General features: G+C 38.2%; 1 protein-coding gene across 3 annotated transcripts in view; it reads left to right on the forward strand.

Moving 5' to 3' along the window:
• The window catches only part of GALK2 (galactokinase 2), a 49,230-nt gene that overhangs the window by 20,871 nt on the left and 15,266 nt on the right, over positions 1-13,093 (forward strand). For all 3 annotated transcript variants that reach the window (XM_065641793.1, XM_065641792.1, XM_065641791.1), the window contains exons 6-8: positions 4,938-5,036; positions 7,718-7,870; positions 12,805-13,015. In XM_065641793.1, coding sequence (XP_065497865.1) covers positions 4,938-5,036; positions 7,718-7,870; positions 12,805-13,015 — 463 coding nt within the window. The remainder of the gene's footprint in view (positions 1-4,937; positions 5,037-7,717; positions 7,871-12,804; positions 13,016-13,093) is intronic.

Genomic DNA, 13,093 nt, shown 5'->3' on the forward strand with positions numbered 1-13,093 from the left:
TTTGCACCTCACATTATAAGAGCCAGAAGGTATTAAATGAAGTTAGGCAGGTGCATGTTAATAATCAAAGAAAGGAGATAGTTTCTTTACCTGACAGGTTGTAGAAGCCCTTGTTACTGGATGTTCTACATGTTTTGATTAAGCTAAAAGGGAGTCCGAACAAGTTCATCTATAAGAAATCTGTTGTTGGTTACTAAATGTGCAGAGTTCACATTCAGCTCAGGAAACTCTTTATCAAAAAATAGTGTTCTGGGGAGATATCTGTACTTGCCCTTTGGTCCATATTAAGAGGCCACTTTCAGGTTTGGTTTGACCCACAAAGGCTGTTTTTTTGTTAATATATTCTGTATTTTTATTCCAACCCAAGTCTTTGAATGAATTTTAGCTAGCTGACAGCCTGTTACTTACTCATAGGCATTAGGTGCACTTCCATTCTTGGCTAGGTTTTTGGTTTGTTGGTTTTTTGGTTGGTTGGTTTGGTTTGTTTCTTGGGGGAGGGGGTGTTGTTTTCTGGGGGGGTGGCGAGATCAAAAGAAACATCTAATGTTTGAGCTTTACTTTTTAAATTACTACATTAAAGATATCACTTTGCTTGTTTAATAGCATAGCCGACAGCTTAGGACTTACTGTCCACATGAGAGTTATTATTCACAAATGATGAGCTGGTCTAGCCAGCCCTGTTGGAACAACTTTCTGGAACAATAATACAGAAATTCAGAGGGCAGTAGCATATCATATGGGGATGACAGAACAGTTGGGAGAAGGAAATTTTTGATTCATCCGATTAAGTAATTTTGTTCTAGAGTCATAATGCTACTGTTCAGACCCATTTTTACTTCAATTTTAGTATCTTCTTGTTCCACTTTTCATTACCACCACCTTAAAAAGGTGTTAAACCCACCATGCAAAGGTTTCCCTGAGAGCATATTCTTTAGAGAAATGAGCCACAATACTGGAAATAGGGAGGTTTTTGAATTCTCATTTCAGCTTTGTGACTGATTCACATGACTTTGAACAAATCATATAAATATCTGTGCTGTCTCTAAACTGAAGATAACAGCAGCCTTATAGGAATGCTTTTAAAGTAAAGTATGAAAATTCTACGAAGACTTAAATTATGATTTATAGTGTTTTTGAAATACTGCTTTAGGGATGGAAAAACCATGGTAATGGGTCTTGGGTGCATAGAAGTAGTCATGTTTCATGGTTGGCTCAAAGTGCTCTCTTGTACGGATCAGAATACATGGGATGGAAGTGTAGTCTATGGGCACATGGGGTTTATTAATCACGTGTTTCTCATGGTGCTTCATGAAGAACAAATGTCTGCTTTCACCTAGCTCTACAGGAATGCCTCTTTGGACTCCTGTAGGGATGACATTGTTTATTTTATAACAGTTGTGCTTTGAGCCCTACTGAGGAGTGGCTGCCCCCTCTGACCTACCTGTGTGGCATGTGATGCCGTGGGAAGCCTGGGGGGTGGTCCCCCAAATGTGGTTGTGAGGATGCTCTGAGTTACTTCTCTGCAGGAACTGCAGTGTAGCCAGGAGGAGGAGGTGATGAGTGTCTAGGTGTTGTTCAGATATACATTTGAGATGTTGCCAAACTGCGCAGTGAAATCTGGGATCTGAGCAGCTCTGGATTTTTACAGGTGAGACATACACTACAGAGAAATACAAATAACGGATGATTCAAACAGTCCCTGCCCTAAAAAAATTCTGAGTGTTTCAAGTCGAATCAGAGTAAGACATTGCTCTGAAATAGGCAAAAGTTATTTGATTTTATTACGTAGTTCTAGCAAATTTTTTCCTTATATTTTCTGTAGAAGCTTAAAGTCAGAGAAGTTGTGTAGCAAAAATGTGGCTTTTTTCAGTTTATAGTAATGAAGTCACACATCTAAGAATCCCAAGTAGCAGTAACTAATTACAAAGAGGGAGAAGATACTCCTATTTTATTGAGGAAATGGAGCTATGATGAATTAAAGGGACTTTCCCTGAATCACAAGTAACTTAATGTGGAGCTAGAAATTGAGCCCAGACCTCCTGACATTCGGTTCACTGTTTCAGTCGTATGACCATCCTTTTCCCAGTATCACATATGTACACAAGGCTCTCCAGTTTAGTCTTCACATTAGTTTCCAATGCTACAATTCAGTTCCTCTGAACTTTGCCCTTTCACTCGTTCTAGCAAAAAGGCAAACATTTGCCCATTTGTCTCAATAGTAAGTAGGAACTGCTTTCTGTACAGATGACAATTTCCTCTCCATTCACATGCTTCTCATCCTAGTATTAGACGGCCAGCCTGTGTCAGCAAGGGCCTGTTTAAATTAGAAACCAAATAATGTTTCAGGGATGCCTTGGGCTGTCTTGTGGAGAGGGTTCTTCTCAACCCTTGCCAGTTATTACTTGGTGGTCCTGCCAATCCTCGCCGAGTTTCAAAACAAAAGTTGCTCAAGCTGGAACAGCGCTGTTAGCCCAGCACACGCAGCTGGACAGCTGGTGAGCTGGGACGAAGTGAGGCCCAACGCTTAACCAGGCACAATTCACCAGACTGTGTAAAGGGACAGGGGAGTGGCACTGTCCTAATTGTTAACATTCCTCCTCGGCAAGACTTCTCCTGATATTTATTTAATAAGCCCAGGCTCATAAAGTCTAAAAGATTTAAGCAATCAAGTGGCAGCTGATGTGTATATGGAGACAACATGCAGCCAGACTAAGTGAAGGGTGAAATGCTTAATTACCAACTCTACAAAGCTTTATCTAGCAATTGCGGATGAAATACTACCTCAGGCAGCTGTGCCCAAGAGTGGAACATACACTGTGAGTACCTCAAGAGCTGTACTTCGGGCCAGGTTTGCGCAGCACAGCTCCTATTTAAGTGTGCATGACCAGTGTGCTGGCGTGGTCTTTTCAGCCAGTGTGGAGAAGTTTGTGTTGCTGCCAGTGAGTAATATTAATGAACTCCAGCCTGATGTCTCCTGCCAGTGGCTACCAAAATCAGGGATGTGACATTGCTCTGTTCTCAGAGGGGCGAAAGGCAGGTTCAGCAGAACTGGCTGAAACATGCCAGCATTTCCACATCCCAGCAACAGATGTTTGTAAATAGGCATGCCTTCACATGTAGAAAGGAGTGAGCATCTAGAGACTACTGTGTGTGGAGATTTGTTCTTTCTGTTCTGTGGAGCTGTGGCTGAGTATTTTAGCATTAAATAGGGAAAAAAGTATCATTACATTCATGAGAATTTCATTCAGAATTATTTCTAACTTGTAGTGGAGCAGCGGCACATGGTGACTGGATGTTAAACTTTTATTGGTGGGATGAAGAGGTTTAAGGTTCAAACTGGTAATGGGACTGCTTGGTGTGGACGTGAGACACGGGAGGTAAAAATAATTTTGATGAACCTGATCTTCAGCAAAAGTCAGGCACTGGGAGATAGCTTTTGTTAAAAAGAAAGAACAGCAAAATGTGTGATATTCCTATACTTTCTCAAGAAAAATAAAAGAAGCATTATCTCTATTTCAGCTCATCTTTAAAATACACAAAGGAAAAACGGTGCAGAAAAGGAGAGTGCTTTTGCTTATTGCACTTTCTATGTTGTCTCATTAATGGTCTCTTTCTTCTGAGCGGTCATTTACCATGCTTGATTGAAAGAGATCCAGCCTCCATAGTTTTATAGTAGCTTTGTTAATGTTCTTTTGAAAACTTCTGCTTATCAGCCTGAGGCTTATTGGCTGTAACTGCATTGTGAGCTGAGTAAATTCATGTTAGTGCATTTGCAAACTGTTCATCCTGATTACATTGATCTAAGCACCAATTTTACAGCTTTGTCCGTGGTGCCATTACAGAAATTGAGTGAGCAAACAGGCAGGCACCCTGCACATACCTCTCTTAGCACCGTGATTTACTGCCTCTATCTGCTGCCTTTTACAGCTGTGTGCTGGCTAATGTCCCTGCCCTGCTGGTCAGCCTTTTTCAATCCTGTAATGCTACATCTTTAGCGTGGAATCTGCCTTTGCCACTGGACTGAAAAACGGACAGTGGCTTTTAGACATTTTTTAAAGAGAACTTTAGAAGTTATTTTCCCATCTTCCGTGTGATTACCTTGTGCTTAGAAAAACAAACTGGCTGGGGTCGTAGTAGGTGGACATAGAAGCTTTCCTTTTGACCTACTTCTTTTTGACTAGTCTATGTTCTTCAACCATTCTTCAAGGCCTCTCTTGTGTTTTGTTTTGACTTGGCCTGATGGTTGAAAGCTTTACTGTAAATTATTTTTATTATTTTTTTGACAGTTATGATAGTGATATTCCACTCTCCCACAGTATCCTCTGACCTGCAGGTATCAGAATGCACAGAGATATGCCTAAAATGTCACGAAGGAATGCAAATCACACATAGTTACAAATTAGTTCAGATAAATAATGTAAGCAGAGTACAATATCTCAAGAAGAAATGACAAGCAGCACTGATTAGAGTATTTACAATGAAAAGGGTTTCTGAGTTAGATTCAATGCCTGATTTTTGATTACGGAGTCAGCGCGTTAAAATAGTATAATGTAACAACTTGCCATTTTTCTGTAAGCCACCAAGATGCCTGTATAGATGGATTCAGCTAATAAATCAACAAAATGTTGGCTATTGGGATGGAGGGGTGTGAGGTGAATGAGGAAGGTGGGAGGAGAAGAGTTAAGTGTCTGAACAAGGATACCCTGAAAAGCATCTGGCTATGGTGAGTCCAGCAGAGGTCAAGTAGTTGATGCTATTTTGCTTCAGAACAAAAGGAAAAAGGGGCCATTTGGCATCTTGGTTGATACCAGCTTATACTACTTGGTGTATGAGAGACAATGGTTTCAGAGTTCTTTTCTCACTAGTTCATATGTAAGCAGTATAAAAGTATTATCTTTAACCTTGGCTGAAGGTTCACATGTTCCTGTTTTTTTCAGGTAGAACTTGCAGAAATTTGCACAAAGAGCGAACGTTATATTGGCACAGAAGGTGGAGGAATGGACCAGTCGATCTCTTTTCTGGCAGAAGAAGGAACTGTATGTGGATTTTTGTAATCTAAACTAACACTGCAATGTTAATTTAAGTACCATTGGTATGCAAATGGAAGAGGAACTACATATATAAACTTGTGTACAGTAGAGTAGGACAAGTTTGAAGGAATAAGATGATGAAAATGAGAAATGGCAAGAAGGAGGAAAGAAAATATGTGGGGAAAGATGTACTCTAGCAGAGCACCAGGTTCCACACTATTTGGCTAATTCAGCACTGAACTTAGAATGTTTCCCATATAACGAAAACTGAATGGTCGGTATGCTTTGTATTCAGTGTAAATGGGATAATTATTACAAAAATGCTTTCTTGAAACTTCTTAGAACTAAACAGTTCTAGGAAGTTTTGCCAGGTCCAGTTACAAAGACAATGGAGATTTTTTTTTTCCCAGTTTTGCTAATTCCAGACAATTCTGTGGCTGGATTCTGGTGTAGAAGACATCTAGCTGTCTTAAACGTGGTGACAGAAGGTGGACTGGCAATGAGATACGTGACCTGCCAATTTATCCATGAGTGCTTGCAGTGGAATTTACAGTGGAGTTCATCCACTGGCCCAGAAGGTGCACAGGACTGTGACTGTTCAAACCTAAAACCTGTCAAAATACATATATTGAAATTAATGTAGCGTTTCATGACAAACTTTACTTTCCTAATAATTGTGATATTATATCTCTACAGCTTTTGTTCCTTAATGCCATATCTTGGATGAGCTTATACAGAAAATAAGCTATTTCCTAGAATTACACCAAATGTTTAATTCCATCATGAGATGTGTATTTTCAACTTCACATCACCTGTGCTTACTCTGCACCTTTCCTTCATACTTTATACTGTTAGTAGTAAGCATACAGCTACATGGAAGCTGAAGGAAGCAGCATATTTTCCTGGCATACACACAGATGATCATGTAAGTGGAGGCTTTTCAGATACCACAGAGGTGGTGATCAAAAAGGCAAAGAACATGTTAGAAAATATTAGAAAAGAAATTGTGAACAAACCGGAAAATATCCTTGCTTCAGTGTACTTGTGGCTGAATGCAATTCTGGCCTCCTAACTCAAAAAAAAAAAAAAAAAAAAGAAAAACCCAATAGAATGAGAAAAGTACAGTAAAGGACACTGAGGTTCATCAAAGCTATTTTTCATATGAGCAGTGACTGAATAATTTAAAACTTTTCATCCTGGAAAACAAGTATCTTTGAGGGTGATATTTCGAAGCTCTCGAAAGCCCTTGAATTGGTAAGAGAAGGTAAACTGAGAATTCAATGTTTTTCATAACCGAAGAACTAATAGAAACACAATGACATTAGCAAGCAGCTTGTTAAAAACAAACAAGGAAGTTTGGTGTGTTTTTCCAAAACATTCACTGTTAAATTGAGAAATACCGTACACTGTGTAAGGCAAAAGTTTAAAAATGGTTCAAAAAAAGACCTTCTTGGATACACTGAGAGAGTATTAGCCTATTTGTAGCTATTAAACATAACAGTCTGCTGGTTCTTCCAGTGTAAGTGGAACCACTGTAATCTTTGCTTTGAGGAAGCTGGAAAAAATATAGCCGGAAAAAAGATTGTTTTGTATTTGTCCTATTTTTATATTCCCCTAAATATCCATTTATGGCTACTGTCAGAAACTGGACAGTGGTACATTCTGATCTAATGTAGCAGTTCTTAAAGGGTATATTTAAATGTAAGCAAGCTTGTCTGTCTTGATAGTGATTTTGTGAGGTGGTCCAGAATCTCAATGGCAGGGAGTAACACACATGCTGTACATAATGTACAAGCAGATTTGTCATTGTTTATTTAGCACTTTAGCTGCTCAAGGAATTCTCTGGAGGTGAACAATGCCAAAACCAGTAAGACGTCCCTGCTTGCAGAGCTACAGCCTATTCTAAGAAGCCAAAGCAGGGCACATGATTTACAATTTATCCCAATGAAAAACCAGATGTGAATTTAATCTCTTGATTACATTTCATCCTGAATTATTTAATTAATGCATGCCTAGCTTATTCCATGAAAAGGTCACAAAATCTTGGGAACATCTTACACAGCCTGTGTAACACATCTCTGAGGCGAGGCAGTCTCTTGTGTTGGAAGGAAGGAGAGATTAACTAAAGTTTTATATATAGTTTATGTTTCATTTTATTTCATTTCTCTGTTTCATTGTCCATATGTTACATGATTGCTTTCTCTAGTCAGTCCTAAAATTTTGGTAATATTCTGTACCTCAGTGAACTAACCTTGATTTAGTGAAAATCAGAAAACTGTGGGGGAGATGAACACTGGTGAAGGGGAAGGGAATGTGAAGCCCCTTGTTTCTAGTGGCATGCACATTAGCTTCAGCCAGGCCTGGTACTTTTCTCTAGATCAAAGAAAAACTGTTGTCTTAAACAGGCAAGAAAAATAGGTTGGGTGGGGTTCTGTGAAATGCTGAAAAAACCCAAAGACTTAATGGAAACATTTTAAAATCCACCTACAGGGGAAAGGTTTGAAATGTATGTGTAACTTGGCCAATGAGGTTAAACCTCGTTTCTCGCTGTTTCATGTCAGTTTTCTTTCCAACTGTCCCTGGATTTTCAAGAGAAAAAACATGCAAATTTGCATTTGATTTATAGAACTAAGTGCACTGTTAGCTAGTAGTAAATTAAAACTAACCATTCATTTTTCTTTCAATAGGCCAAGTTGATAGAGTTCAGTCCTCTGAGGGCAACTGATGTTAAACTTCCAAGTGGAGCAGCGTTTGTTATTGCTAACAGTTGTGTTGAAATGAATAAAGCAGCAACTTCTCATTACAATATTAGGGTAATGGAGTGTCGTCTGGCTACAAAGGTAACATATGGCTTATGTCAAACTCTAATGAAACCTTCATCTAAATATGTGCTTTTTTCCACTTCTGACCAATCACGTCTTTAACACCTGGCTAGGTGCTACTTTAAGTCGCATTTTTCTTTTCAGAACCAGACACCTCCATCTCTGCAGAAACAGAACTCCCGCTGAGTTTAATGGAAGTGCAATGACTGTGCCCTTATATAGAAGATCATGTGATTTAGTTCTATTGAATTTATTTTGTATTATATTTCAATGGAGGAAATAAGTCTATTTTTTCAGCAAAAAAATTCTCAGTTAATAAGATAGACTGTTTCTAATTAGAGCTGAATAATGACAAATAATGGAAAGCAACCAGTGTGGCCACATGTTTGTGTGTATATATGGCAATAGATGTGTATTTCCTAGGATTTAGAGGACATCAAAGCTACTAGTTAGAGGCCTGGAAGTAATATTGGAAATGCTGAATAGCAGCATGTATGTCAGTGTAAAGTTTAAAAACAGGCTCAAATCAAAATCCAACACTTAGGTTGTGCTGCCAGTTTACAGCTTGCAATTATCTCTAAAATGTATGGAATTTGAACATGAAAAATCCAATTTAATTCTGGAATTTTGTAAACCGTACATTTAGGAATGCGTAGATGTAGGGTTTGATTTGAATTTGTTACAGGAATACAGTGGATTTGTCTTGGATTAGATTAAATTAGGATTAAGCATAAAGATTCACTGCAGTTATAGTGTGCTGTGTGAAAGAACGGAATTTGGGTCACAAAGTCTAGATGAAAGTTTGAAAAACTGCAGCATGGAACTCCTTGCCACAAAACATGTGGCCAAAATCTGAGCAATACTCAAAAGTACTTTGAGCGTCTGTTGGCATCATAACTCCGAAAAATTACCATAGTTAATGTGAGGGAAAACAAAAAGAGTTGAAGAGATGATGAGGTACTGACAAAATGTAACATAAAATTATGTGTTGAGATATTTTTCCAGGAGGGAGGCTAAATTTCAGATGACTTTTTAAGTGGGCTTTAAACTCAAGTAAAAAGAACATAGCTGCAGTTTAGGTGTATGTAAGATATGGTAAAAGTAATAGCACCAATAGCCATAGTTAAAGCTATTGTCACTGAAGTTAATAAAAATATTCTTGTGCTATTAAGAAAACCAAGATAAGGACCTCTCCGTGTGTTGATTCTGGCATAATTGATAAACCTCTAATTTATGATAGTTAATTGACTGAGTGTGTGTTTTAGGAAGAGCCTTTGGAAATTTTTTTGCATAAGAAACAGAGAGCCTTCACAGATGATCTGTTCTAAACGCAAACTACAACAAGTGCATTAAGGTGTAAAAGCTTTTGCCATATTGTTCCATGTACCAGACTTTGTGAATTGAATCATAGTTTTCTAAATTGCCTTAATTTATTGGCCCTGTGCAGTGAACTGAAAAGGTGGTAAGGAAGGATTATTATTTGGGGCTTGTTTTGGTTTTTTTGTTTTTACATTCCTGTCATCTGTGATGCAATCTCTGAAAAGGTACCTTTAGCAGATGCTTGATTTTAAGGAGACTAACAACATACACCTGTCTACTTTTAAACATATGCTACCCAGATGGAAAGTTGCACACACTATAAAAATACATTGAGCCAGGAAGAGACTGTCTTGAGGAACAGGTCACAGTGGGGTGAAGGAGGGCAGGTACGTCAGTGGGAGCAGGGAAGTCTTTTAAGCACCATTAAGCTAATGGAACTATGAAATAACATGCTGGACCTCACAATAATACTTTAAAAGAAATTCTCATTGGTAAATGCCTTAGGATAGGCTTTTTTCTTTCCTTTTCTGCTTTAAGTCATTCTAGAATTTTCTGTTTGCAGAAAGTTCCATGTAAGTAAAGATGCCAACACAAGATATCCCTGCTGGCGTCAGTATAGGATATTTTGATGTCAGCCCGTCCTACAGCAAAGTGAACTCTTGATCATCCTCAGAAAATTAACTTGCTCAGGTTCTGCTCCTTTTGCTTCCCTTCTGGACAATCATTCTTTCACTATTCTTGTTGTAGCCTCTGAGCGCTTTCCTGTACTCCGTTAGACAATACGGTTAAAGACGCTTGTGTTCTGCAGAACATTCACAATTCCAAAGGAAATTAACTTGCACTTCATACTTTCAAAAACTCACACAGTAGGTGCTGCAGGGTGAATAAGAGCATTAGCGCATGCTGTGCACTTCACTGTCAGCTGTGAAGTGGTGCCAGGAATGTCTGCAACTGGAACGACATCTAGTTAATCAACTAATGTTTGTTAAATATGGAAGGATGCTCAGATGACATTATAGAAATGTAAAGTGTAATAAAGCGATGTTGCTGTATAAGGGCTAAGTATTCCTATACTTACTGCTAGTCAGACTTCCTTTTATTTATATTTGTCCCATCATTTACTAAGTATGTATTCTTTAAGTTACTTAACAGTTCTCCAGTGTGCCTGTGTTGAACGCTAAAGGACAATGAAGCCTACAGATGCTGTATCCTGGCAGTTAAGAGCCAGCTGGATGATGTCCACATCTTTAATCCATCTAGTCAGAGATCATCAAGAAAATGTCCAGCCATGGGATCAGTATTCAGATTACTTTTGTACATTTAATAGATGGGATTTTTTCCCATTTCTGTTCTGTGTCCATTACAATTTGAGCTCCTGCAGCTAGATTATTTTCAAAAACCGTTTCTGTTTGCCCATAACATTTTTCCCAGTGCTGTTAGAATTGAAACTTTGCGAAGCCCAGCCCGCTGGCCTGACCGGGTCAGGTTCCATTAGGAACATTTGACCTGTAAAACCCCAGCCCAGTTCACTCCTCTGAAATACAGCATCTCCCTTGAAGTACAGAAAGGGGAACAGATGTGACAATACACACGACCTATTGCTACAAGGGATTATTTATTAAAAAAGGAAGTAGAAAAATTTTTGTTACCTTATAGAACTTTTTTTTGTAAATTGTTAGTTCTGTTTAACTTCTGGTAATAAAAGTCTAGGGGATGCTGAACATTAGGATTAAACTATGGGGAAAAAAATCCATTAACACCTTAAAGCAGATTTAAGAACATGTCACAAACATGCACCAACGTAAGAGGTATTGAGTATTTAAGTAAAACAAATAAAGCAATAATTGTTATTCTAACTTATCATTAAGTAAGCTAAAATACAATCTCATAAAGGCCGTAGGGTTATAGGTACTTAGAGCCTTTGAAAAGCAAGCCAGAAGTGACTTAATCACTCTTTTCCAAGAAAATTTTCTCACCCTGATTTCTGTGTTAGTCACTAGACAGTGCTACTTCTTTCTCTGTCTCTGAACTTACAAAACTCTGGTTTAGATGGTGACAGAGTCATATGATTAGGATTTTGATTGGATTTTGTTTGTTCTGTTCTATTAAGCCTCATATAAATCTTAGCAAGTCACTAGATGGCACCAAAAGTAGTTAATTTTTATATACTGTAATAAAGCAAAACTGGAAGAACCCCTACAAAAGCACTGTTGGAGGAGAGCAGGAGGGTGAGAATCTATAGCAAAGAGCTGAACAGCAGATCTGCTTAAATTTCATGCTCTTACTCTGCACAAAGCAACTACTTTTCAGACATGTATGTAAACCCCATCATTTTTTTAACCCAGGAAGTTAATGGCTTTGCTGAATTGAGACATAAATGATTTCAAACCAATCTTGCACAAAACCAGTGTTTATTGAAAAGAATAACAAAACACAGTGGGTGAAATCTTGGCCCTGTTGGTGAGAGGTTTTAACACTGATTTGAATAGCAAAAAGATTTCATCCCCTGATCTTGCTGTGCCCCCCTCTGCAAACATACAGCCTCGTCTGGCACACTTAGAAGCTTTAATCTTAATTTAAACGGTGCAGAATTGGAGGTCTGTTGTGTGCTTATGAATACAGTAAAACAACGTTGGCATGTACCTGCTACTCTGTGCCTTACTCTGTAGTAGTCCGTTGAAATCAAAGATGGTATGTCGGTAGGATCCCACAATGACCACTTAATATTATTCTGTAATTCGTGACATTAAATATATTCCACCCTATGAGGAAAGCTGCTTTACTCAACCATTTTCATTAGGCACATGAGAACATCAACCCATGTAGCAACCTTCCAGAAAAAAACGTCTTTGACTGGTGTGTTGAAGTAACTACTGGCAATTGCCAGAACATCACAAAGATACGCAAAGCATGACATCATTGTCTGGAGTGGGAAAACCAGATGCATCTATAACTAATTCACATTATAGCAATCATAGGAATGGAGCAGATTCTGACTAACACAGCGTAACCTTCCTGTAAGGCTCAAAACTTCCATTAAATTGGATGTGAAAAGAATGTGCTTAAATTTTACTTTAAACTCTGGAGATTGAGAAAGGTTACAGTTAATTCTCCCACACAAATCTTATACCTACTTTCATATTTTTAAGACTATTACAAGAAAGAGTTTAATGACAACTTCAAATGTTCATCAGAAAACTCCAGGAGCATATTTGAAATGTCAAACTGAGTTTTAAATGTTAGAGCAAATTCTAACAGTACAGAAACAGACTTCTTAGGGACTTAGAGTGTTACAGTATTGTAACACTTGTATAAGCAATTGTCTGAATGTGATTGTAAAAGGCTAATAAGGTGCTCGGAAGTAACAACATCTATGGAAAAGGATAAATCACTGATTTGATACCAAATTATACCAGCAGGGCTTTTACAGACAATATCTGATTTGACGGTCTGCCATTCACGGACCTTTTATAAATAAATATGATTATCTGATGTGTACTGATAGAAAGTGCCTTCTGATGGTTCCAAATTAAGAAGTAAAAAAGCAGATGGGCCTTAAAGGTGGTTATGGACAATTAAATAGTTATAAACAGAAAAGCATGATATTTTCTGTTTTATTTTTTGTATTTTAGCTTCTCTCGAAGTCAAAAGGCTTGGACTGGAAAAAAATGTTGAGACTCCATGATGTGCAAACCAGGCTAGGAGTTAGCCTAGCGGAAATGCTGACCGTTGTTGAGGAGGTATTGCATCCTGAGCCTTACAGCATAGAGGAAATTTCTAAATGCCTGGGAATTAGCCTGGAGGAGCTCCGCTCGCAGATCCTTAGTCAAAACACGCAAGATGGTAAGTGTATATGAAATGGTGGGGGTTAGTGTACAATGTGTATTATATAAAGGTTTAGGTATTGATATGTAGTGTAAG

This window comes from Caloenas nicobarica, chromosome 10 (genome assembly GCF_036013445.1).
Source record: "Caloenas nicobarica isolate bCalNic1 chromosome 10, bCalNic1.hap1, whole genome shotgun sequence".
Taxonomy (NCBI): domain Eukaryota; kingdom Metazoa; phylum Chordata; class Aves; order Columbiformes; family Columbidae; genus Caloenas; species Caloenas nicobarica.